At 38.8% G+C, this 27,712-nt stretch overlaps 2 protein-coding genes across 4 annotated transcripts in view; both read right to left on the bottom strand.

The window, feature by feature from the left end:
- Positions 1-26: 26 nt before the first annotated feature.
- Positions 27-9,039, bottom strand: npm1a (nucleophosmin 1a). Its single transcript, XM_023275417.3, has 11 exons — positions 8,879-9,039; positions 7,259-7,338; positions 6,546-6,665; positions 6,144-6,237; positions 5,821-5,930; positions 5,315-5,376; positions 3,101-3,164; positions 2,933-3,013; positions 2,327-2,437; positions 2,130-2,204; positions 27-1,239 (listed from the first exon to the last, which is right to left on the bottom strand). The coding sequence occupies exons 1-11, from the start codon at positions 8,925-8,927 to the stop codon at positions 1,189-1,191; spliced, it is 897 nt and encodes a 298-aa protein (XP_023131185.1). The 5' UTR covers positions 8,928-9,039; the 3' UTR covers positions 27-1,188.
- Positions 9,040-11,061: 2,022 nt separating this feature from the next.
- kcnip1b (Kv channel interacting protein 1 b) overlaps positions 11,062-27,712 on the bottom strand; it is a 27,142-nt gene continuing 10,491 nt past the window's right edge. The window contains exons 1-8 of one of the 3 annotated variants that reach the window (XM_023275424.3): positions 20,266-20,617; positions 14,975-15,099; positions 14,031-14,100; positions 13,873-13,943; positions 13,670-13,777; positions 13,476-13,580; positions 13,027-13,089; positions 11,062-12,626 (exon numbers count right to left, since the gene is read on the bottom strand). In XM_023275424.3, the coding sequence (XP_023131192.1) occupies positions 12,579-12,626; positions 13,027-13,089; positions 13,476-13,580; positions 13,670-13,777; positions 13,873-13,943; positions 14,031-14,100; positions 14,975-15,099; positions 20,266-20,323 (648 nt within the window). In that variant the 5' untranslated portion in view covers positions 20,324-20,617 and the 3' untranslated portion in view covers positions 11,062-12,578. Of the gene's footprint in view, positions 12,627-13,026; positions 13,090-13,475; positions 13,581-13,669; positions 13,778-13,872; positions 14,101-14,974; positions 15,100-20,265; positions 20,630-27,712 lie in introns of those variants that run through there. The other 2 variants (XM_023275422.3, XM_023275421.3) reach the window with 2 other exon arrangements.

Raw genomic sequence — 27,712 nt, 5'->3', positions numbered from 1 at the left:
TAAAGAAATACAACATCACACCAATCCACAGTATTTGTGATCATTTAATCACTTTACTTATCAACCCACAGCAGATTTAAAGTCATACAAATTGACACTTCTTTAACATGGAATGGTCTTCTGCTTTAACAGGCCTCATGCACCAACACTTAAACTTTTATTAGAACTTGAAGAGGTCAAATGAAAACAGAATTCATGGCATGAACACAGGTTGGAGCATTTGGGAATCAGAACACAACTCATCTGCAAATTCCTTCATGCACAGTCTCTCACAAAGTAGGTGACACTTAGCCTATGGGCTGTCAGTAGTCATGGCAACAAAGCAAACAGATCCCCCAAAATAGATGACATGTGTCAGGTTCTTCACTTCAACATTAGTGCAGCTTGTTGCTTGATATAAAATGGTTGGTTCTTTCTGGACGGTAAAACACGACAAACTACAATAATATTTTTGAATTCTGATGCAATGTTTCAAACAGGTTTGGTGTCACTGGATTATGACGTCAGGAATCTCACACTAGCATAGACATTCAAAAAACACCAAACCAGTTGTGTTTTCAAAAAAGTGCCCAGTGTTTATCTTCTTGTTGGTACCAGAAAATATTAATATCATGTTCATGACTAATTAAGCCAAAAACACTCTGCTCCACCAAAACAGGCGAACAATGTGACCATGACCAACATTAGTTTAATTTACTACAAAACGGATATGAAGTGGCTTGAGCTGTTACTAATCTTGTATCTGCTCTGTAAAGTTGTGTAATGATGCAATGGGTGTATTTATGCTGTTCCTAAATGAAGCAAACTGTATATATATGGGAAAAAAAAAAAAAAAAAAAAAAACCCACATGAAAATACCCTGCATACCCTGTTGCCAACACTCTAGCGAAAATTTTATTTACACATTTACAGTGATGCAAATTTGTAAGCTGGGTCTAGCAGGGTTAATTCAAAGCAAATCGTTTATTTGCCCTAATGAGATGGTAATGGAGGTGGATGCACCAACAGTGCACAGTCACCATCCATCACCACCTCTTCAGTCTTTTCATCCAGGAGAGCAGGTGGAGTTGAACTTACGAGTGATTTAACGATAAGTGTGAGGCACTGAGTTCGGCTTCAGAGGGTTTGAGAGGTGCTATGGGCATAAACAATTCATAAAAATAGATATTAAAACACTACAGAGTCGAGTTATTTTCCATCCTTCAATGTCTGCCTCCACTTCCACAGCTCTGCGATGTCCTAAAAACAGAAAAGAAGCAATTAGCTGGCTGAATCATCAGAATCAGAATGTCTGTATTGTCACTGCACAAGAACAACAAAATTGAAAGTGCAGTCTCCTTAAAGTGCATATATAAAAAAAACACATAACATGTAAGGCCATGAATAGAAAAAACATTAATGAAAAAAACATTCAGAATTATTTAATGTGTCCTGAGTTTAGTGCATAAATAGCATTTGCATAAAAATTGAAAAATGATGGTCAATACACAGTAGGTTCAAAAACATTTAAAGATGTGCACTAAGAAAGCAACATTAGAATAAACTCTGAACCTTCAAAAGTTCCTCAAATGTAGATTATTTCTTTTTTGCTCCTCTACATCATGACATCAGCGCATTCTCTACACAACTCCACAAACTCCTGCATTTTTGACACTGGGAAAAAAAAACAACATTTGGTGCCTCCTAGTGGTAGCACCAATAAAAAGCCTAAAACACTGGAGCAGTTTGAAGCAGGAGCATCTTTCCCCCAGTTTTACTTTGAACACTTTCCTCAACTCAACTCATCTCTCTGCTGTGAACGATCAACAATAGACATTAAATTCCCAAAATAAATGAATTATTTTAAACTCTAGAAAAATAAATCACAGAAGTTCCACACAATTCATATGAAAATTAGCTAAAACCAAGTCTTACATTTTTTTCCTGCACGTGTCAAATCAAATGTGGACAGATGCCTACTGAACATTGAATAGCATCAGCCTAAGCAGTGTCTTATTCCATTTTCGTAAACCTTTTACAAAGTATGAATTCAACATAATTTCACAAAATTAAGTGCATTACATTTGATACTGTAAGGCAGCAGTGGGTATCTGATTAATAAATGCAGGCACTGTAAATATATACTTTACCTTGGGGTCCGACACTCTGTGACCATGCTTCACGAAGTTCTCAAACTTGGGCTGGATTTTAGGTAATGTTACTCCCTACAAAAAGCAAAGAATTACAAGCAGTGAGCAGATTTTAAATTTTTAGTCATGCCAAATATTACCTTTTTCAAAAGGAGGAAAACAACAGCAATACAAATAGGTGTAAAAAGGACACCAACCTTGTTCACTGACTCCATAATCTTGGCTTTAATCTCAGGAAGTGTAAGAATTGCTTTGGGAGTTGGTGGGGTCTTGGGTGACTTGTTGCCCTTTCCTTTAGGTGTCTTATCCTATAAAGTTAGTTAAAGATATTCAGACATTTAATCGATAACTTTTCAAAATAAAAGCATGCTGCCAACATTCAATAATGGGTAAAGGTCCAATATATTGTGTAGCTTTTCAGAAAATTAAGGAGAGTTTGTGGGCATCTTTCAAATTTTCAGCTCAAAATATCATTGTTCATTACACCTAGTTGTACAACAACTAGCTTCAGTCCAGTTCTAAATGGGCTGTTAGGCTGTGAAAAACAATAGGCTGCCTCTGCCTCAACCCCTTTAGGGAGAAAACATTCTCCATGTCTATGATTGAGATCTTTCACAGTTAACAGAAGCAGCTCAAGAACGCAAACAACCCCAGTGAACTGACAGGCAGCTACTCATCCTAAAATTTACATTTAAAACCACCACATAACATGACAAAAATGGATTTTCTCATATGGGACCTTTACGTAGAGCCCAGTGGTATTCAGTGGATAGAAAGATGTCCCTATGAAGACCAGTTTGTACCTGGTTTGTGGCCGGGGCGTTGGGTTTGGAACTCTTGCCATTCTGAGCAGGAGCCTTTTGTTTGGATGGTGTTGGTTTGGCCTATAACAAACAAGCTGCTGTAAGTCACACAGTAACTTCACATTAATTGAGCTTTAACTCACAAAACTGTTCGTGATATTTTCTTACCTTAACAGGTGTTTCGTCTTCCTCACTCTCTTCCTCGTCATCATCATCATCATCATCATCATCCCTGAGAAAAAAAAGGGCGGAAAAACCCCATCAGGCTTAAATATTCCAGCAAGTGAACAGTTGTGGTGAAATGCAACATCATGTTTGTAGTTCTCAACCAAAATCCCAGTCTTTTTTTGGTGACCCAAATATGCAACATCTTTTGGTTGATCACCAAAAAACCGAGACACTAAATTAATATCGTCCTCTGTGTGTTATTACCGACACTAGTGCTTTCTCTTTTATAACTTGCTTCTACTGAACGCCCCAAATTTCTGGTGTGGCGCCAAAAGATTTATTAAAAACATTTCGGGTCCAAATGGCTGTCCTGAGTGCTGAACCATCATCCCAATGCCAAAGAACTTGAAGCTGTTTCTTAGGCAGAAGGACAACTCAGAGATCAGTCATTTTCATTTATAGAACAAATGAGCTGCTCGTAAGCAGTCTCTGAACAATCCTCTAAAACAAATGTGATGCTCCAGACCTTGTAAATATCCTAACAAGTAAAACCCACAATGCTTTCCTAAAGTAATAAAGGTATGTTTATCAATCACAATATGGACAATATTCAAATATTGGATTAAAAAAAAGGAAAAAGTCACGTGTATTTTAGAAATGATTATCAAAATGTTGAATGTCATTGTCATGCATTACATACAAAAACCCTTCACAATCTATATGTTACACAACAAATCTCTTGTATTTAGCTAACCTGTAACCATTTCAGTACATTAGCTAATGTGCTGATCACATCAACACACCCAAAACATACATTTCACACAAATAAAAGCATAGTCCAGTCTGAGATTGCATAAATAATTACATCTCACTTGTATGGAGAACTGCTCTAGAAACGTCAACATTAATGTTTCCCACAACACAAGTACAGAAAACTAGATGGCATCACTCGAAAAGAAAGGAATTAGTAACATCAACAGACACAAGACTGCACTTTAATCCTCAAGAAGCCTGTCTATCTTTAGCTTAGCATCAGTGACACTATTTGTTTACAGTACTTCTTGAATGCTTCAGGCAAAATTAAGAGAGTATGTGGCCGTGTACATCTTATTCTACAAGACCTATCTCATATATTAAAAGACATTTCCGAAAAGAAAAAAATCGAATTCAACCTTTTTAAAGGCTCAGTTTACATTCTTTAAACCACACCTGCAAATCATGTTGATGCCAGTATAGATGTCCGCACATATTTTCCCCGACATAAATGCGGAGAAGACCAGGTCTGTAGTTGGTTATATGCCTATTTATCGAGAACACAACGCTTTTCCAATATACATATTTACTAGGAAAATAACAAAAACTACATAGAAAGCATTCCTTATTTACTTTTATATAACATTTTCAAACAACACTGTAAGCATCATCCTACTTTAACAGTCTTGGCTGATGCTCACTCAGAAATAATCCTGACAATAGTTTCAAGCACTGAAAATTCTACCTATTTCTGAGGCTGCAAAACAAGTCAACACAATCTCTGTCCAAGTGCACCCTCATGCCAGGATCTAAGTTTTAGGTACTAGTCAGCATAATCTTATCTGCCCGTCAATGCTCATTTTAGGTCGATACCAACCTTACATTTTAAAGCCTTTATCGGACAATACCAATGATGCGCAGTTATTGTGCAACTTGGGAGTGCTCAACACAACAGTGAAACAGCAGTTTATGTAGTACTTAAATCCATATCTAAAATTTGGTATGGCCCAACATTTCATTTGCACACAATGAACTGGTGAAAACGAATTTTCTCGCTGGAAGCAAGAGGAGCTGAATCGAATGCTTTTGCCAGCAGAGCAGTGACTGAAATAGTCGTTGAGTCTTCGCCTGCATTGAGGTCATGAACTGATATTTTATATAGTTTTCCCCACAGTCACCAGCCTTCAAAATCACAATTGTTTAAATGACAATTTCATCACTCAAGTTGTAGTATATTCACTGCTGAGTATCCATCTAGAATTTTATATGTTGTTAAAATTACGTGGGTTTAAGATTGTAGAAAGTGTTTAAGAGTACAGGAAGTGTTTATAAGACTGGGAAAGGTAAGTAACAGTGTGGGGAGGGTTTATAAAGAGGGTTCTGGAACCTAACCCTCACAATAGATGAGGGACCATTGTATATGGGAAAAAATTACAATATTGTGTCATGCATGACACTCACTCATCATCATCGTCGTCATCTTCATCATCCTCCTCGTCATCAACGTCCATTTTAATTTTTTTCTGTAAAGGAGATCAAAAGTAGTTTATGAATCAAGTGTAAACTGAATAGGATGTAAAACCAACCTATAAGCGCCATATTGTAGTGTTATAATTTAGGAAGTAATAATTTTTGTTGCTGAAATGCAGACATTTGATATATAATTGTAAAGTGAAATGGTTAAATTGTTCATTCTAATTGTTATCCTGTGAGGCTTCCACAAGCTTGTAAATGCAGCCACGAAAAGAATGTTGCCTTAAGTGGTGTTCTGGTGCAGTAAGTGAGCAGGCAGCAGAACAATATAGTAGTTTTACCGTTGTCCTCATTGTGATGATGTTAGTCAATAAAACGTGTAAAACGATCTCCCGCCCCTCCTTTATGAAGTGGTTATGGCAACAAGAAACTCAAGAGAATTAAGAATGGAGACTACAGAACTTCAAACAGCTACAGAAACTAAGACAACCAACCTGAGACTTGAGGGCAGGAGAGGAAGCAGGTCTTTTCTTTGATGTCTTGACATCTTCCTCCTCCTCTTCATCATCATCATCTTCATCAAAAGACTGATCAGCCTCCATCACTTCAAAAACAATATAGAAACATTAGACTAGGTTCTTCAACTTCAGCTGTCATCATGAAACATTTGGCTTGTGTAGTTTGTTTCATATAATGGAGTAATTTATGCAATTTCTAAATGGGCAAATCCGTAGTTAACAGACAAGGAGAGACAGAGCAATAGTTTGCTTTTTTTCTTTAGTTTAAACATCATTACATTAATCTAACAAATACTTACTGACAAGGTGTTGTCCACTGATATGGATCGGACCCGAACCGGACTTCAGACGGAAAACTGCTGGGGGTGTGATTGTGAAACCACCGAGACACACCTGCAACAAACACTCCCATTAGGTAACTGCCTCAAAGCTGGTTAATAAACGGTAATACACAGAAGCATTTCACAAAATGATAGATAAGAATGATCGGAGTCAACAAAGCTGCAAAGATGTTTCAAAGAGCAGAATAGCGGGTGGCAGTGTTACACAAACAAAAAAAAAAACAGACTGGCATGACTGAACCAATACAGCCTTTGACTGTGTGCTAAGACCTCAAAGGACAGAAACACTTGACACAATGAGAGAACTATTTAAGGTTAGTGTGTCTGCACATAAGCAAAAACAAAAAGAGGTTTACTCACACTTGGCAGAACAGAGGGCTTAAGTGAGACCAGGACTGCCTTGATTTTCTGACCTTCCAAGTCCTGTCCTTCCACCTCAACCACGTGAAGTTCATCTTTTGTGCTGGGCTCCACACAGACCTACAGAGCCAACGGTTAAATTGCGATATGAACCATCAGGGTGATTTTAAACCTAACCACTGTTAAAATTAATTTCATAGAAATGTCTCAGGTTGTTTATACTGGTGTAAAAGCTGTCAATCAAATTTTGTTTGTGGTGAGAAGTACACAAACCACAGAACCATGTGATAGTTGCCATTTTTCTTCATCCAAAGCTCAAAAAGCAAACTACCATTATATCCACCTTCTGATTGTCAAGAAAACAATCTGTGTAAGTGCAGTATATCACCAGTTAGAATTGCGTGTTCCTTTACTGGTGCAGGGAGAAGTTTGGACAGAGTGTTGTTCCAGTAAACACTACATCAATGGACACCAGTAACCGTGTTCTCCTAATGCTGAGAGGAGTACTGGGCACTATGCCTTTTCTGATCAATTCAACTGATTCAATCAACCATCAATCTCTGTGGAAATGCACTGGCTCGCCCACATTCTTTTGCCCAATATTAAAAGATCAATTACATGAAAAGCCAAGAAATATCAAACATCTTAAGTCATTATGAATAACAATGGTCATAAGTCTCTTCCTTGCAGAATTTGGAGTTCAGTGTCCTTACCATCCTCAGATCTAGCTGATGCTCCAAGTCATCATCCTCAGGGTTGAACACCACCTCCTTTCCACCTTCCAGGACGCAACCTGATGACCAGATCTCAGTTAATGATCCAACAACTGACTCAGACATTGTGTGAAACATATAAATGCAGATATTTCAATCAGTAGCATAAAAATTTGGTTTAAAAAAGTGTGGAAGGTGAAGTCAATAATAAGGCCTCTTGCTGTAGCCAGGACCACCCAGATGCAAAGTGTTATATGTAAACTATACACAAGAGGGAGCTATACAGAGTACTGGTGGGAATATTTCCACATGGCAATCCTAGGTGATACAGCAGAAGGCTCTGAGCTAATTTCAGAACTGACAAAGACTCTTAGATGAGGTGAAGCACATTCAAAAACAAAAAAGAAAAGTTCGCTTGAATTGTACCGAATTATTTCGGATTACAAAGACTTTGTCGACTGAGAATCTACATATGCATATTTCCACATGGTGCTGGCATAATTCCCCTTAAATGAGACAAAAAATATTAAAATTGTAGGCAATTCCAACAAAACTGCACTCATGTAGTACAAATGAAACATCTAACAAATGTAAAACCCATTTGAATGCACTGTGTGTTTGCTATAATAATATGAATCATTAACAAATTTGGGGTAAAGTCACTTGGCTGTGCTTTAGAGTCGTTCCATTTTAATATATGCTACATTTCCTATTGTCTGGAACATGTGTATTACAGTGAAACGTAGTGGAATAAAACAGGACCACTGGCCTACCGAGGGAAAAGCATTTTCACAGATCACACGTTTGATAAACTGTCTGGATCAACTCAGAATTTGTGGCACACATTACTTCTAATCTTAGTTAATGTGAGCAGCACAATGTGCGTTTCCTGCTTGCGCTATAAAGAATTTTAGTTATGTCTAACTAGGCTATCAGGTCACACAAAGAAGTGAGGTTATACTGGGTGACGGGAGAAGGACCTACACACGATCAAAGGATAAATTCAATATGAGCTGTGTTTGACCTGCAGTCATAATGACTTTATATCTAATTTATTTCAGCCTATCACCGCAGTAAATAAAAAGGAAGACCATAAAAGCAAGATGAGGCCATATTTACTAAACCAGGGCAGACAGTGAGCGCACTCCACATGCGTTTGAAGCCACGTTGAGCAGACTTCCTCAGCCAGCTGAAAACTGTCGGGTCAAATTTTCAATTTCAAAGTACCAGTTAATAAAAAATAGAGTGCAAATTAAACCACGCATCAGCTTCAACCTGATGTCGAAAAGAAACGTTTAAATATGAGGGCTGTTAATAAAACACGGGCGCCGCCATGTTGGTAGCGAAGCACGTGTGTGGCGGAGTGGACTGAAAGAAACTGCTGTTCTCCAGGACTCACCGAACCTCCTTCCGGACTATACGAACATCCAACAACGTTATTTACTACATTTAAAACGCATTAATATACTGATAAGTACATTACCTTTCATTAGAGGGGGCCTCATGCAGCTAAAGCAGCTAAATGTGATGACTCTCCTGCTCTGCTAGCAGCAGTCACACACGAGGATACGCAGAATTAAACACGTTAAAGTAATACAGAGAATAAAGAAGTTGTCTCACCGTAAAGAAAAGTTTGTGGTGCCATTGGTTCCTCGTTTAACCCGTTCATTGTTGGATAAAGAAGCTGCCAAACCGCTGCGTGTCTGAGCTGGTGGAAGTATTACTGGAAACCACCAACTAACGTGCTACTACGCGACAGCTGCTGCTCTTCTTCTATGGTTAATAAAAAAAGGACAACAGAGTCACAGCGCCCCCTAAAGGACCACAGTGTGTACAGCACACTGTCTCCCATTTTGTTACTGTTGCCAGTTAGAACAAGTAATCCCATCCTTTACTTTAGCAAAACTACGAAAAAAAGTAAAAGTATGCATGAGTAAGTATTACTACCAAGTGTGTTTAAACTTTAAAAAGTAAAAGTGGTCCATTCACAAAAATGCATCCAATGACTGTTATACTATTATATAACATGCCACGGGATTATTATTACTCGTATTAATGTGTGTAAAGTTGGCTGAAGTGTAGTTGGTTCTGAACTATCTTATATTCAGCTGCTATTGCTATTTTCTCCATCAACGATAGAGTCTTTGGTGTGCAAAAACTCTAAAAATAGTGACAAATGCCAGTGATTACAAAATAGTTGCCAATATTCTGTAATCTGACTTTAATTTGCTAATCTAGCTGCAAAAATTTTTTTTAAAGTAACTTGAGCTGTTAGATGAACATAGTTGAGTAAAAACCAAAATATTTCTCTCTTGGATCTAGTGGAGCTGAAATAGAAAGAGTCAGACTAAAGAAGAGACTCACAAATACCTCAAATTTGTAGTTAAGTACAGTGTTTCAGTGAATATACTTAGTTGCCTTCCACCAGAGACTGAAGCCTACATACTAGGATATTTTAGGAATACCAGTTTTATATGAAATCCAAATATTGTTTCTCTGTGGCAGAATTGTGTGGCTGTGCAGGTGAAAATCTGATTACTATTAATTATTTTTTCTTTCTTTTATTTTTCTTTTTGTTTTATTATATATGCTAGCATGGGCTAGGAATAACTGTATACAGTGGCTGAAAGCAACTAAATGAATTTTCTCAAGTAATTTTGGAATACTTGTACTTTACTTAAGTATTTTCACTAAGTATGCCACTTTATACTTCCATTACATTACACTTCAGAGGGCGATATTGTACTTTCTGCTCCAGAACATTTATCTGACAGCTTCAGTTACTTTTAAGATAAAGATTTTACACAACAGGTAACATAACAAGTAAAGTACAATACATAGTTGAAGGTGAAGCCAGCGTTTTTGGCTTCTTACAAACAGCAGCGTGCAGTCAGGCTCACACAGATTTGAGGAAAGTCAGAAAATTGAAAACAAATGTGTGGTATCCCTCGTATGTAAAACTGTACATAAAATAGTTCAAACTTCCACAACTACAACAGTAACCTGCTGCTGACACACTGATGCTTCACTGTTAATAATTTAATGATATTATACATCGTAATGTATCACTCAGAAGAGCCAAACTAGGGCTTTTGCTTTAATACTTTAATTACATTTTACTACATACACTGATGCACTTAAAGAATTTCTTCATACAAGACTTTTACTTTACAATGGGCTACTTTTACTGAAGTAACAGATAAATATTTCTTCCTGGACTGATGGAACGCATGCCCCAGTAATAAAAACATAATTAATTCATTCTTGCACTGCGTTGTAGAAGGCTACATAATGTTCAGAAAACTATGTCTAAGCCTGCAGCCCTTCAGAGTAATACTAAAAGAAAAAGTCAGAGAAAAAGAAAAGCATGAGTCATTTTAATACATTTTATTACTTGGATAAAACATTTCACCAGAATTGCTGAAAGTGAAAGAACCTATATTTGATAGATTGACTCATCTAATTTAGATCTGCCTGTAGGCTAAATTAGTTTTGAGTTTGCTTTTTTCCTGTCTTCTCTTGTTTTAATAACTGATCTTAATTTATACAGATGGGTGAGATGAGGAAAAAGCCTTAGTTAACCATAAGCTAAATTGGTTGAGATCTGGGGAATGAAAAAGGCCTTGGCATATGATTCACACACTTTTCATACTCATTAAACCATTCAGCGACCCTTAACATCCTGCACTGTGTGTGAATGTATGTGCATGTTTTCTTTAATTTATTACCCCCTTGTATGCCAGAAATCATAGTTAAATTACACATTTTCTTAAGAGCACACACAGAATAAAGACACAACTCAATTTAAGAATTCACATATTTATTCTTATGGCTTAAAATTAATCTTCTCATAGTGAGATTTAACAACTCTATTCCAAACCAAGATATCAGAGAGCCGAGGCTGTGATGTCACACAGATGTACCATACAGCAAAGAGCTGATCCACTGACTCAAAAAAGAACAGTGATTAATATTTTAGTGCTTAAACGACTATAGCTGTGTGAGTTTTCTATGATGGTGGTGCTTTCAAACTCACCCTGACTCACCTAAAACCATCAGCAGGCGATTGCGGTTAGTATCTTCTTCTGTGTGCACCGCGTACGTCGGTGTGACATCACTGTCCTAGTTTGGATGGGGGAGGCAGTGCCAAATGTCTGTTAATACAGATGGAGCTGCCCTCAGTCAATCAAAATATCACATTCCAGAGCTGACATTCAGAGGTATTTCCCTGTAAGATTATAAGAAACTTTCTCAGACCAGGATTTCATTAGAATGGCCCAGAAGCTACCGTCTGTTTCTGCCACACTGACATCTATTAGCAACATAAACACATTGCCTCTATCTCCGAATCACACATCAATTCCCCGTCACCTGTGCAAATAAAGATATTGTTTTTATGATCACTAGCCTCTTCCGATTAGTTAAACATCTTCATTTTTGCAGGTACTTCATAATATATCCAAAATGTATGCATGTTTAACACTATTTTCTTCTTTACATTATTGACAACATATTAGTTTGACCACAAGAAGCAAAGCAGCAAGTGAAAATCTAAAAGAATGAATCATTTTCTTTCTTTTCACTAAAACCTAAGTTCCAACATAGACAAAAAAGACAACCACACACATTCATATAAGACCCATAAAATGTACTATGTCAAAGTTATTTGACTTTCTACTTTAAGATTTCGACAGACTAACCACAGGCAAAAGACAGACTCTCAAGCGACAGTCAGATTAACACAAACGTACAGGGGTCACTGTACATGACATTTGAAATATCTCATATCTATCAACCACTAGATGAATGAGATAAATAGAAATGTCCTTATGGCCAAAATCCCATAACAAATCTAACCAATATCTGGAGATAAATCAAAAGCTCTTGCAAAACCATGCAATCATATTTTGGCAAAAAAAGAACATCTTTTGGCAAAAATAAATAAATAGTTCAGCTTGTTGAACACATTGTTCATCACTGGTCGGGAGCAGCCTTGTAATGTAGGAGCATCTTTATCTTTACCAAGGTAATCTTTGAGACAGGACAGAGAGCGATGTGTGGTCCTGTCCAGGCCTGTCGCATCAGTCACTTTGTGTTGTGTAGTAATACTCGGCAGGAAGGCTAACAGCATTCCAGTCCAATCTCTTCTTGCAAGTCCTTGTGGGGGGATTCTGGCTGTATCCAGATCACAGCTGGATAAAATGGGGAGAAGAAGAGGAGGAGGAGAGACTGGATGTATTGCACAAATGCATCCACACACACACACTCACACAAAGCCCTCTCGTTTTCCACGTCTTTGTCGCCATCATCTCTGCTTGTCCTACATCACATTTTCAAACAGCTGCATGGACCTCATCATGGTTTCATCCTGGTGAGAGAGAAAGGAGGAGTGAAGGTAAGTAATCATGGCAGAACGATGCATCTAACGGTCAGCTACTATTTGCTGTTAATGGATTACCGGTCTGCTCACAGCTGTATAAAGACAGTGGCAAAGGTGAGGAGGTGTTTCCAAACTTTGGACTACGACTCCACATAAACAACACTGAAGCCTTTTTCAGATACGGATGCATAACATTGCTTAGTCTCACCTAGTAAGATCGCTACCATAAATCTCATGGAAAAGTTACCAGACATGAAGCCAACCCCTCAGATGCTGTCACATTAACGAAAGGGCTTACATAACTCAAGTCAAATTCACGGTTTTTATGATTTGCTTCTTCAGATATTCTTTTCTCTTTGTCACAACACAGATATGAGACAATATATACCTCTTGGCAGGCTATAACAAACTCCTCCAAAGTCACCACTCCATCTTTATTCTTATCCATTTTCTGTGGAAAAAATAAAAATTATTACTGTTAGAATTGTTGTGGTTTTGTGTATATCTCATGTTAAAAACTTTGCTTGCAGGAGCTGTATATACACTGAACCAAAAATACCCTGGCTACAAAGGTACTACGAACTGCAGGAAGGGGATTACTATTGATGTAAAATTTTATAAGCCTTATCCAAAAAACCTTTAGTACATGCAAAGTGTCTCAATAAAAGCAGAGAGGTTCATTTGCAAAGGTAGTCAGGTATGATAAGAGACATTCAAAGTCAGATTGTTTTCCCTGCTAGCTGTGCTAACACGAAGGGTTTAAAATCTGCTGTCACTGTTAACAAAAAGGCCTGTTTAGACTCTTATTCATGGTAAATTGATGCATTAGAAACAAACCTGAAAAAAGGCATCCACATGCTGCTGTGGGACGTCTCCCTTTAGTGCAGGGTAGGTGTACTTGCCCATCATGTCATAAATTGCCCTCACAATCTCAGTCATTTCCTGAATGAACAGAAGATTAACACTGCAATGAAGCAAAAACGTGAGAAAACATATAAAAGACTGTTAAAAGTGTATGAGCGCAGTCTCGCCTCTCTGTTTATGTATCCATCTCTGTTGATGTCATAAAGGTGAAACGTCCACTCCAGCTTTTCCCTCAGTGTTCCCCTCAGCAGAATTGACAAGCCCATTACAAAGTCCTGCACACAGGGAAATAGGGAGAGGACAAATTCATGTACATAACTGCACATGATTGTTAAGAAATAAGTAGCGTTTCCTTAATGCTTTATTTTACCTTAAACTTAATGGAGCCGTTGTTTGTAGTGTCAAAAGCGTTGAAGAGATAATGTGCATACATGCTTGCATCTGCAACACAGAAACAATTGAACACATAAGTTCTTTCATTCTCAAAAATCATCACTGACAAATTAGTTTGGAAACAGTGAATTTTACCTCCATGAGGGAAGAACTGCGCGTAAATGTGTTTAAATGTCTCCTCATTTACCACTCCACTCGGACATTCCTGTGAGGAAGAAAGATTCATTCAGGTTATTGTGCTCAATACCAATGTTTTTTTTGTGTGTGTGTGTGTGTGTGTGTGTTTGTTCTGTGCTTTGTCAATCATGTGACCCTTTTAAGGTGTGGGCGATCTGTGCAAAAAAAGAGAAAGAAAAAACGATCTTTTGGGGTAGAATCCCAATCAACAATCTCAATCACAATTCTCCCCACAGATGTAGTCAAACTCATGTGAGTAGAGCTTGACAGATGCAGGATTTTTTTGGAGCAACTTACCATGAAGACACTGTTTGCTCAGCTATAATGTGCACTCTGTTACATGAGAGTGTTGCAAACAATAGAGTTGCAGTCCCTCTGTTGGACAAACTATGCGATGACACTACTCCTAAAATACCCCAAACATCTTTTTCTGCATTATGTTATGTAAAAATGAATGCTTTCACACCAGTGAATATTGAACAACATATACAGCGATGCCGATACATATGTGATAGGCCAATACTGATCAATACTACCTGCCGACTGCTGTATTGGTCGCGATCACATTATTAGTTGTGCATATGGTTGCCTTGAAAAAGTGCAAGCCACTTCAACTCGTTGCAAAAAGTCCAACTCACAACTTTCGGCATTTTGATTTCAGAAAGTTCAGAAAGCTGTATTCTGGTTGCAAAACAAGCTACACCTCCAAAATGTGTGACTCAACCAGCATCCTAATTTTGTGAATTATGCTTTTACTTCATGTTCGTGCGGAGTAGGAAAATTTGCACAGTGCTATTTAATATCACCATCTATATGATTCCTCCTCTTATATATGGCCCTGGATCTTCTGAGACAAGCATATTTCAGTATTCTAACAAGGAAATCACAAAGTGTATGCTTACATTCTTAAAACCGCGATAGAGGATCTGCAGCTCCTGTTTGGTGAAGTTAGTTTGGGCCTCCAACTGATCAAGACCTTCTGGTCTGTGACACACCGTCGTCATCTCAAGCTCGTCATCTGCTTTATCTACAGGGAAGGGAAAGAAAGAGAGATTTCATTACTTCTACACTGCCTGTTTAACATATGCTCTCCTCAGAAACATGAAAACTGTGACACACAAGAGAGAGACAACTCAGCGAGGCTTGAGAATGTTAAGTCGGCAGGAAACCTCAAAAATCTGATTAGACAGCAGAAAAGAGTGCTCAGAGGTAAGCGAAGCAGAAGAAAAATAAGGAGGGATGAGGAGGTTAAAAGAGAGAAAAAGAGGGATTGAAGAAGCACTGCATGTTCTTGACAAATTAGGTTTCCCCTCAGGAGTTGAAGCATTTTATTAATGGCTGCATGCTGCTCTGTATCGGCTGCTGTGGAGATGGATGGCGGTTAATGATGTGAAGAGATGCCTCTGCTGGAGGCAAGTGTTTGTCACTGTGACCGTGTTCAGCTACAGGCCAACACCAACATCCCAACATCCGACACTGGGCACAATCCACACACCAGTGAGTTGACCAACATGAACAAATATCCAAGAGAAAATACCCACTGGCAGCTGCAGTGGCCTTAGAAAAAATAGTGAAGATATTAAATCTGAAGTCTGAAGCCTTGTGTTGGTGTAGCAGGATGGCATATTTACACTGGGTGGTCTATAACTTTTACTATCTCAGCTGGGCCTGAGATATAAGCAGCACATTTGTCTTCTTTGCAGACCATGTAACGGATGTCATATTTTTATAACGCAAACACGAGCACAAAACCCAATAAATCCGCCCTAATTCCACAATTAGGAACAGATTAATAACTTGACAAATGCATACAATCGAGTCCAAACAAGCTTTGTAGTTGCGTCAAAATCAACTGGCTCCACAAAAAGGATTTCAAAAGGAATATCAATTTCTTTGCTTTTTGTATGGCAGCAATGACTCATTCGTTCCATCCCATTTATCAGCGTTGTCAAGATAAATCCACAACACTGAAACAGTATCTACTGTCATGCATCACCTGCCAAAGACAATCTCTATTTAAATTTCACACGGAGCATTCTGTTGGTCACACACTTTTCAGCATAAACCATCTGCAACATTACGCTACAACAATAAGCTCTATTCAGCAGCTGTACTTGTGTTCACAATGATCTAAGATTCTCAAGGCTATGGAGTGGTGTCAGGCATGTAGTGCTTTCCCTCAATCTTCCCTCCATCTTCCTCTGAGCTCCACTTGCCATCCCACTGATTCTTGTCGTCATGGAGATAGACAGCTATGATAAATGTGAGCAGTGGCAGGTGTACTAGACAAACTGATATTTATTTTTTTTTAAAAGGGTGGGGGGGGACACAATTTGTATCCATTTATTTTCTCTGTGACTACAAGTCTCCCATCGCATGACACTAAGACAACAAAAGGTGCTGTTTTTTCTCCACCTGTATGCGTTAATGCTTTCCGTCAGAGCGCTGTGCTTTCCTGCATACACAACAGTGTGATAAGAAACAGATGCAGTGAAATGCGGGTGAGGAAAAGAAGCTGGGAGAGGTGTTGATTAGAGGAGGGGTGAGACATGGAGGATTGGGAGGAGAGGAAGAAGAAGAAGGCGGCAGAGTGTGAAGCAGAAAGGTGAGGCGAGAAGGAGAACAACACATGGCAGAATAAGAAAGGGCATGATATTTGGAGGAGAAGAAAAAAGAGAGTTTAGTGGAAGACAAACACTAAGCTGTTGATACCAGAAACTTGATGAGCAAAGGGACATATTGATGAACTACTAAGCTTTAACGTCAGGGGAATATAAAACACTTACTGATGATGTCTTAACAGGTGTCATCTGATGGACCAGATTATAAAGAGAAATGTTGCAGACCTTTAACCAACAGCTTCAGTGTCGATATGCAAGGAAGGAGTCTTGCTATAATTAGTGGAACAACTACTCGGCACATAAACATTCATCAGCATGTACTGGGAGGGAAGTGTTATACGATGAAAGGACAGAGATAATTAGAAGTGTGTAACCGCTGTGTCACACTGTTAATGGCAACTGCTGCGACAGCTTCAGGACAGCAGGGCTTGTTTTTCAGAAACCTGCTCACATTCCCCAACTGTAATTGTTGTCTTGGCGTCAGGATGGCGCAAACACGACACTAACGAGACAGGTGATGGACACGGGAGGCTGGAACATCACAAGATGCGACATCACTAGCTTGTTTTTTGCGGGTACACATGCTTGTTAAAAAATCTCTGCATCTTCTGTAGGGCCTCTTTTCCACACTCAAGGGAGCATTTACCCAGAGTTTGATGAGAATGTTGACACCACGCTCATGTCTGCAAACCAAATATGAAGCTGGTGCAAGCAGATGGTTGCCTTAGCTTAGAATACAGGCTGGAAACGGGAAGAGACAGCAAGCTGTGCTATATCATAAGATAAAATAATCAAAGCGCACCACTTCACAGATTACATCTTCATTTGTTTAATCCAATAACCTTTTGTAGTCCGTGCTGTGACGGCAAAATTTCAGTAGGTCACTGTGCTGGGTCAAGTAGTAGTCTGGTATGTAATCCCTGATAAAACCACAGCATGCCTTTTTATTATTTATTTTTTTGTATGAGTTCTACAAAATACATATAACGTGACTGAGTGAGCACTTCAGTTTCTGGTTATTATATTTTGTTAACTATGGAATCAGACAGACTGGCTGTTTCCCTTTGGTCGAGAACACTTGTGCTAAGCTAAGTAAATCTGTAGCTTTCAGTAGCATCATATTTAATGTACGGACACAAACGCCCTCGTCTCAGACAAACATTACATGCTCACACACTTATCCGGCATTCTGAATTATGTTTTGAGGAAAATGTATTTTCTGCTGAAGAATGTTTGAGATGTTACACAAATATGTTTCAAATGAACATATCTGTTCCGTTAATTTTACGGCTTTGACAGCAGATCAATAATATACTAGACAGGACTCTGCGTCCTGATGACCCAGAGAATGGCTGAGAAGCGTCAAATGTTCAGTGAGAGGGTCGGACTTTGCCCAAAATCAGGATATTTTCCTAAACCTAACCAAGTAATTTAAAACATACTAGCATGTAGTTCTTGTTGGTTGACGGTTGATGGTTTGTCTAACATAATCAGACCTATCTCCACAGTGCAGTGCTAGTGTTGTAGAATGGTCTGACAGCACCGTAGTATCATACTGTCACAGAAAGAAAAAAACCCTCTTCCTTAAATCAATTGCAATCTTGGGCAGTGCTGTGTGGCAATGGTCCCCTTAACTGGGGAATTGTCCTGGTGGGACATTTGCATGTAGTTAACTCAGCACGGATGTTTAAGTGTCTAATTCACTGAATAAAAGGACATGCTTGTCTGCCTTCTTGCACAGTCTAAATCTTAAGCAAAACTGGACATTTTTCAGTGTCGATTATTGCTTGGAAGTTGAGGTTGTTTCCCCGTAATGTAGGGATATTAAAAATGGTAAGATATAGAGCAATAATAGAGGAAGGGAAAGTGGAAAAAAGTAGTACACAAGTGCAAACTTAAGTCTAAGAATACTGGCTCCACATGGGATAGATGAGTGTAAATCCTGTTGCTCAACTGTGTCTCGATCCTACCCTCATGCCTCCTTTTGCGGCTTCTTCAAACTAGAAGCCTTTTCCTCTACATCACAGTGACACTAGAGTATTATCTCCCAAAAAGTCAAACTTTTACTTCGACAATAAATTTAGCTCAAGTGGTTGTTCCACAAACACAGCAATTATTTTCTATTTTCTGTAAGTATTTTTCCTCTTTCTGTGGGTTGGTATTGAGTCTATGTAATGACAGTTGTCTGTGCATTTTTTTCAAACTTGTATTGCGATTCCTGGCAAATCGGATACCACAGATGTATCCACCATAGCGGTGAAAATAGAATGACTGTGCTCTTGGCCAGTGACACAAACGCAGATTCTGGATGTAAAAAAAAAAAAAAAAAAAACATGTAGTTTTGCAATGTATACCATATATGTTTACTATATACTCAGTGGCCCATTATTTGGTTATAAATACTATTTTTTGTATCCTACTTTGACCTACCTCTGTGCCATTTTCATGCAGCTGTGATACTTATTTTCCCTCCTGTGGATAAGGTCTTATCTGTCTAATCTTATCTCGTATGCCTCGGCACAGCTGGCACCACAACCCACTTTTAATGCACAACATTAATGGAGCTGAAACAAAAAAGAGCAAGATGACCCTGTTTTGTTCAAAGGATCTTGTAAGGCTTTTATCAAAACAAGGACAAATGATTTCATCTTGTCTGTGCAAGAAAACAAATGCAAGATATTACCCTCGCCTTGTGGGGTGTTACGTCTGTGTCAGAGAGTAATTGCTTTGTTTGCTGCTTTCTCATCTTTTTTATCTCTATCTCATGCTGCTATAAATTCATCATTCACCCTGGTGGAGTGTGTTCACACTCTCCTTTTATGCCCCTACAACCCAGTCTCCATGACAACGGGCTTCTCAAGCATAAGGCCAGGGAGAGGTATGATATGTGAGCTGCGTGTTAATCCACATGCTCCCGCCTGAACCTTCGTTCGCGCCATGTTCTTCCATTCACTCACTCACTCACTGGGCAAGACACACACATAATCATAGAGTCAGGGGCAGTGATTTTGCTCTGTAGTTATTTTCAAGGACATCCTGCTTTCATGGCACCCTGTAGCTTCTCCATCATTACCATCATAACATGTTTTATACCTCAACATCTATGGAAAACTTGTATCACTTGATCCCTCGCAATTCTGCTGTCTTGTCTATGTGAGTGAACATTTATATATTGGAATCTGAGAATCAGTTGCTCTTTTTCCATACAGAAATAAAAAAAACATAGCATCAATGCTAATGGTCAATGTACTTTACATGTACTGTACCGTTTGCTTGCATGCATGTAACATTTAGTTAATGCATTAGCCAGTCTATTTCACATGCTAAGTAACTTCTTAGTTCAATAATTTAAACCAATCTGCAGAAATGTCAAAAAAAGAAATGTCTTTGCTTATGTTGAATGTGCACAGAAAATAATGTAAAGCAAACATATACTGATCTAAATGATCATCTTAATCTGTTTCCGGCTGTTGTGTCGAGGCTATCTCTCTCTGCTCTTTCCCTCAGTTTGGTTCAGCTTTCTGTTGCTCTTTTGTCTCCTCTCCATCTCTTTCTGACTAATGTTGACGTACCTCTGGATGGTCTCCTCTGTTTGGTTTGCATGGTCAAAGTGCCCACCACTGCGCCCATGTTGTCACCGTGGAAACCAGCCGCCTGGTCAAACAACCCAGAGAGTAATAGTCCTCTATTTATTCTCAGGGTTCTATCAGCCTGTCCGTCCTGTCTTTTTGTCCCTCCACAGCTCTGTATCTTAAAGGGGTTTTTGCCCCTGCTATCCCTCCTCACTGCTTTCAGATCTGTCACTGGGGGACGGCGCTCTTCTTTGAGCTGACTCTCTTGATTTTCTGATCCTTTTCTCCAAACACACACACAGACACGCTGCTCCTGCCTTTCTGCGCCACTCCCTCTGTTCTGTGCCTCACTCCACTCATCTGTCAGCTTTTCCCCCCTCTTTCGAGCTCCCTGCCTCCTCATGCCCTCGTGTTGTTGTGGAGCGATGCACTCACTAATAACACTTAACGACAAGTGAGGGATGGCAGTTAAAGAACAATTATTTCAAGCTGACACATTTTTTTGGTTTGTTTTTTTACATTTTATCTCTCTATTTTAATTTTATTTTCCTAATGATTATCTGTTTTCCTCTTTCCTGCACACAGACCCACAGCTCAACCCTTTGGTTAATGACTCCCCCCTTTAGATACTTCTTTGTATTAGCCTTCTGCTCTCCTTCAACTACAGTGTGTGCACCATAATGAGCATATAGATAGATGTGAGCTGCTCCTCATGTTAGCTCTAAACATTCTCCTTTCCCTCTGGACAGATGAACTTTATTCTGAGATGTCTTTCTTCTGTTTTTTTTTAATTTTTTTATACTGTGGTACAAACAAGAACATTAGTGTTTAATGATGTCAATGAATTTTCATTGAGATGACAGTGTGCACTGAGGGGTAAGAAAGCAGTGGGAGTGAGAAATATTTGTTTTCCCCTAAACACTTAGTATTAAAAATCAAATAGATGCTGGATGCAAATGTGAGTGTTTATAAGTGCTTGCTCTGCTTAAACAATATTACTTCCTGTGATAGAAAAAAGTTAATGAGTAAAACACATTCTATTAGGACATTACTGAAGGCTGTTTTATAATTTGATCTGCTATCTCACTGTGAATTCCTGCTGGACTCAGTCATGAATTGTTTAATCTTAAAAAAAGGAATTTAAAAGGCTGTAGAATTGGTGTATGTGAGGTGCATGTTAAGGGTTGGATGGAATGTAGAAAATGTGAATGTCTTTTTAAATATTCTACTGGCTGCAGACCAGAAATGAAATGTCTCTGCCTCACTCTGTATTTGTGTGTGTGTGTGTGTGTGTGTGTGTGTGTGTGTGTGTGTGTGTGTGTGTGTGTGTGTGTGTGTGTGTGTGTGTGTGTGTGTGTGTGTGTGTGTGTGTGTGTGAGACGGCTTAAGAAAACCTCTCTTAGTTTAAAAAATTCATGGAGGGCTGTATTTTCAATGACGTTTCAGCTTCCTTGTTTCTTAAAGTTGCCTCCTCAGAGCAAGAGCAAAACCCATATGACAGCAGTATAGTCGCAAAAACTGGCAAGAAAAAAGACCTAAATCTACAACGTATTACATCAGAACTTTAAGAGCCTAAACTCTGCAGTCATTCATGAAATGAATATTTCTTTCTGCAACGTTAAGCAAGGCCTTGTAAACCTATTCTTGCTACGTTTGCCTTTACTGCTTAAATAGCCAAACACTGTGCAAAGGTATGCAGGTCTCTGGTATTCAAATCGATTACCCAGGTGAGCTGAGGTAAGAACTTACATGCACTAATTTATTAAACATAAAGTCATGCATAATTCTGATGAATGTACACTCCTCTCACACATGTTTTCTAGCTTTTCTTTATAGTCTTTTGTCTTTTTTGCATCCCAATTTCATCCATTCAATGGTTATCACACTAAAACAAAAATTAAAAATATAGATAATTTACAGTCATGCATTTCCTACAGAGATATCATTGCATTTTTCAATCAAATATTCAGTACTTTTACTTCAAGTAGAAACCAGAAAGCACAAATGAGCACTGTAAGATTGTTTAAGCAATCTCTCCCCTCCACTCTTCCCACTACAAGCAGAAATAAGTCCCTTGATAGACCAACACCCACACATATGCATGCAAACACAAGCAGATGGGGAATTTAGCATTCAGATTACTATAAGTAAAGCAATGTAATCCCCACGACAGATGTTTGCCATCTGGAACCGTCTTTCTGCATCATATCACCCTGCACAGTGACATGCACCAAGGACACTGCACTGCAGTCCTACTTCATAATCTCTTCATTATCTTTATGGCAATTCATGAGCTACACAAACCACCTCCCCACAACCAGCAGGGAAGACTCGGCTCAACATTACATGCCCTAAAGAAAATATGAGGAATATGAAAAATTAAAACTAGATGAGATAAGCACAAACACAAGCAAGAATTCAGTTACTTTATATAAAATAATTTATAATGTATAGCTGCATGACTGGGTTTTTCACTGACATGTTTCCATTTCATTCTGAAAGTCTTCCACTGCTATGGTTTCCCTCTGCATTCATGTACAGTACAGCAATGACTGAACTCCTGAAGAACACTGTGTAAAAAAAAAAAGCACTTGTTAAAAAAAAATAAAAAAATTCAACTCATTCACTACATTAAGTTATCTCATTCGAGATATGTGGAAAAAAAACACGTTTTCCAAAGCTCACCAAATGAACTTCGGAATCAGCAGAAAAGTGCTTTGATGTGAGGGGAAATCTGTTTCCCTCGTCTCTGGTACGAAATGGCAAATTCAGACCTGATGAAGTGGCTCTCTAGTCTGGTTACACAACAGCTTGCAGCTTAAATTACAGTATTTCATCTCAGCTTTTCTTTTCTTCACCTTAACATTCCCCCTGCCATCGACACACTCCAAAGCCACTTGTGGTTTATGACACACAAAGATGTTGTAAAAGAGCTACATGGCAGTTTTTTTTCTGTATTTTTCATTTTCACTTAGTGTAAAGGTACAAAGGGTGAATAAATATTCTTTTAGGGCCAAGACTGATAATAATCATTTGTAATCAATGTGATTGTAATAACTGATATTTGTAACCAGCATACATTTGAAAAAAAATATTAAATTCTTTGTGTAACACTCCAACACAAAACCTTGTTGAAATGCCTTTGTGTATAGCCCTTTTCCACGTGTAATCAAAGAGAAATTTTCAGAGTTTATTCTTCAGTGCTGATTGGCTATTATTCATGATGTGTTAGCAATCAGATAGGGCAGTGGGTGGGATACACTGTTGGAATGACTACAGACAGAGAGAGGTGGCATTCATTAGTTTTGTCAGAATTCGGTTAAAAAAAATAACATAGAAAAGTTGAAAAATGTTCCGCACTGGATTCGATTGCAAGGAAATAATGGGTTGACCTCTAAAAGGTAACTGTCAATCAAGCTTATCATCAAATACAAAAGCATACAGACAAGTTGAGTTTTTAATTGGTCACACAAAACAAGCCTTTCAAAGCCTTTTGGTCACTGCAAACTAAAAACACAAAGAGTGATTTTTCATACAAAGTGATGGTACAACATTCCAAGAAGAAGAATCCAAAAAAAATACAGAATATTGAAAAAGAGAGATGAATGATTGAGGGAAAACTATTAATTGCTATAGTTTTGAAAGATATTGCAATTTGATATTTTAAAGTCAAGGCTTAGTTTAATATTAACTGTGTAATACATTTAAAACAAGTGATGGAACATTACCACATTAGATACCATCAAAAACGTCACAGTCATATTAGGAGGATTTATTGATACAGGTTAAACTCTGGGTCAGACGTCCTGCGTGACGTTTATCGGAAACTGCAGCATTTGATATTTGATAATTGTTTCAACTTGAAATTCTTGAAAATCAAATAATTGTTCAGCTCTATTGAAAACGACGTGAAAAGTGAGGCGTGTGGAGTCTGGAGTCCTGTCAGTTTCCATGTTGTATTTACTCACACAGCATTGAGCAGTGCCCTTAAAACAAACCGAAGAAGTGTACCACTGTCTCTTTTTGAGGACATAGATTAAGGCCAAAAAAGAAACAAACCAGCTTTTCACCTAAATTCTCACAGACTGAGAAAACTACTGGCTGTACTCACTAAGCAGCTTAAAAACCTCTTGTCAACTGTGTCTAAGGAGGACAGTCTGATAGATGTAGGTCAGCACAGCCACAAAGCCACAAATAAAGCAGAAAAGTAGTGCAAATACAGGGCATCTTATATTTTAGCAGTTGTTTCTGTGCTGAATTGACCACCTCAGCCCACACAGGTGGTCACAACTTTTTTGTGGATCTGTTATTTTTTTTGAACTCCCTAAGCAGCAAGCTCAGTCCCATTTTATAATGCTGCAGTGTTATTTGTTGAACAACGGGTGGCAGCAGAGTATAATGCTTCCTGATACAACCAGCAGCGTGAGTCGCCCTTGCAAGCTCATTATGCTCTCGATTCAACACACAATGAGCTAAAATCTACAGTCCAACAACACATGAATATGTAAGCAGAACCTAGAAGTACTACGCTATGACACATTACACAGTCATCTCCACGCTGCTCATCTCATCAAAAAGTTGCCAATTCAAAGAAGATTCTTCATGCAAATACAGTAAAAGAATGTGGTGGAACAGAATTAATGAGGAGAATGAAACACATGCACAAAGAGGAAGCAAGACCAAGAGATAAAAATAAATCAAGAAGAAGGCGGTTACATAAAAGTATGTAGTGAGGTGATGTAAAAAATTAAAAGCAGAGACACACAGTCAGCTCCAATCCACCGCTATTACAGCCACAGGAACGGTGAGTGAGAGGTAAAAGGAGAGAAGGAGTTTTTGGGGAGGAAGGTTCACCTAAACCGAGCAATGCCGTGTAATCCTGCTGTAGTCTTGGTCAAAAAAGACGCTACGTTCAACGGGCTCGAGCCACAGATCTGGATCTGTCTCCACAGTGCAGAGTGATGTGACTCTTGCTGCAAGGTTATGCACTTAGAGGACACATGTGACTTGTAATAGTGAGAGACAGCTGCAGCATGAGGCCGGATGAGTGGGCTTCTGTTTTACCTACACTCCTACTGTTTCCGATAGGCCCTGAGTCGACACAAAAGCCATAAACGCAAGACTGTGTATACTAGTGATGAAAAATATATAACCAGGATTTTGAATTCGTCACTAAAGCAAGTGTCTCTCTTCACCAATTCAAACACGAAAGCCAAAAGTAACACATTTCCCTATTCAATGTGTAAGAACCAAAATATAAAATGTGGAGTCTATCCCAGCTGACTTAGGGTGAAGACAGGGAACACCCTGGACAGGTCACCAGTCTATCACAGGGCTGCACATAGAGACAAACAAGCACTCTCACATTCACACCTACAGACAATTTAGAAACACCAATTAACCTCAGCATGTTTTTGGACTGTGGGAGGAAGCCGGAGTACCCAGAGAAAATCCACACATGCACAGGGAGAACATGCAAATTCCATGCAGAAAGATCCCGGGAGAGTGCCTGCATTAAGAAATACAGCCACAACCTTTTATCTTGCAGTGCAGAAAAAATGTTTTCATCAAGACGGTCTTTGGCCCTGTTCACACCTGGCATTAAAGCTGGGGTAGGCAGAAATTTCTTTTGCGTCGTTGGGCAAAATCCCATATTAATGTTTCAGCATATTGTAATTCAGGTGGTATGAGAGGAAACTGTAATTTTGCACGTCATCTTGGCTCTGTTTTCTGAAGCTAAGATATGTAGACCGTGATTGGAGATTTTAACCAATTACGGGTCTTTTCATCCAGAGCAGGTGATGAAGGTGATGACTTGTGGCGGTGAAGCCACAAATGATTTTTGACTTGTAGTTTGAGTATTTTGAGTATCTGAAGTGTGTGCTCATCTCATGGAAGGGGGCTTAGAACAAAGAGTAGAAGTGAAAGGAGGAAGGCATGTATATTTGTATCATCTGGCAGTTTTGGGATTTTTTTGTTTTCTTTTACACATCACTTCCCCTAAGGTATAACATGCTTCTTGGGAGATCCAATCACAAGTGGATGGCTCTAAATATGGTGCTTTGAATAAGTATTTGCTCCCCCACAGATATCTTTAAAATGTTTTTGTGTTTTCTTTGGTTATCTTTATCTAATATCAGAATAAGTTTCATAATATGAAACATTTAAGTGTACGAAATATGCAGAATATCTTTTTCACAGCTCTGCATGTCAATTAACACCTGAGTTTAGAGTGCGACTTAACATGTCTCAAGTGACCACTTGTGATCGCATCTCTCTTCTCGGCTCTATATAAAAAAAAACACATACATTATTGAAGCTTACAAAGACTGAATGCATTGGTGTTTTTGACTAGACACACAAAGACAGCAATACACTTTCTGTGTCTATACTATTCCTCGGTCTGATGCCAGTGGTACTCACAGCATGCTCCATGTGTACTCCATCCATAAGAAACCATATTGCCTTTTGTTGCCCTTTGATATAATGCCATTGGCACTCAAAAGAGTACATACAGTAAATCTGCTCACACCGAGGACATCAGCTGAGTAGGTGTTCCCTCAGTGTGACCCATATGACACATTTACATACACACTGCTATGTGAATGTGGCCATACGTAGCCAAGACCTCAACAATGTCTGAGTGACTGGATCTCAATGTAGCCTCGGTGCATTCACACTTGGAGCTGTCCATTTGTGATTGGATCACCCAAATGCATGTCCATGCAGGGTGCTAACAGAACCACTCATTTATTTGCATACTTTCATAACAGTTCGTGGATTTTTACTTGTATTTATTATAAAGGTTCCATATTGTGCCCCTTTTCTGCACATTAATAAAAATCTTACATGTTCTCAAAGTGTGCCTTTCAATTTTTCAGCGCAAGATGTGGCTAAGATGGTTAATTTTACATTAGTGCTGATCTAAATGGGCTCTGAAAACCATCCTTGCCCTTTTGAAAAAGAAAACTGTCGCTGGACCTGTGATTGACAGCGCTGCAATAAACAGCTTACTGTACGGCAGCTGATGTTAGACCACAACTTTCTATCTCTAACTTTCTCTAAGAGCAATTATTTGACATGGAAAGAGCAGAAGAGAAGAAAACAGATGTAAACACTGGCTGAAATTAGACTGCACGGAAGCACAGCAATAACCAACACTGTCCTTGTTTACTGGTTTTAAATCAGTCTTAAACTTTTCACCTTCTTTGACTATCCCTCTCCTTTACAGTTTCCAGAGAGCTCTTACCTGTGGGCATAGGATCAAAGCTAATGGTAATGTTAGCCACACAAAGCGCTAACACTAAGGATTTTCCTATTGTGCTGCTGAAACAGGTAACAAAACTAAAAGTAATCCATCGGATATCAGTTCGTCAGATGCTGGGGGTGCATGAAGACTGTTGTGTTTGCTCTTCCAGCCAACAGCAGAACATTTGGTTTGTGCTTT

The sequence above is a fragment of the Amphiprion ocellaris genome, chromosome 14, assembly GCF_022539595.1.
Source record: "Amphiprion ocellaris isolate individual 3 ecotype Okinawa chromosome 14, ASM2253959v1, whole genome shotgun sequence".
NCBI lineage: Eukaryota > Metazoa > Chordata > Actinopteri > Pomacentridae > Amphiprion > Amphiprion ocellaris.
This window is presented reverse-complemented; position numbering and strand designations above follow the sequence as displayed.

Excerpts from the sequence above, each read along its gene's own strand:
- npm1a (XM_023275417.3), bottom strand. The coding sequence starts at position 8,927 with ATGAACGGGTTAAACGAGGAACCAATGGCACCACAAACTTTTCTTTAC. Across the intron at positions 6,238-6,545 it reads AGCCCTCTGTTCTGCCAAGT|GTGTGTCTCGGTGGTTTCAC; the intron begins GTGAGTAAACCT and ends TGTTTGTTGCAG. Across the intron at positions 3,165-5,314 it reads GATGACGACGATGATGATGA|GGATGATGATGATGATGATG; the intron begins GTGAGTGTCATG and ends TTTTTTTCTCAG.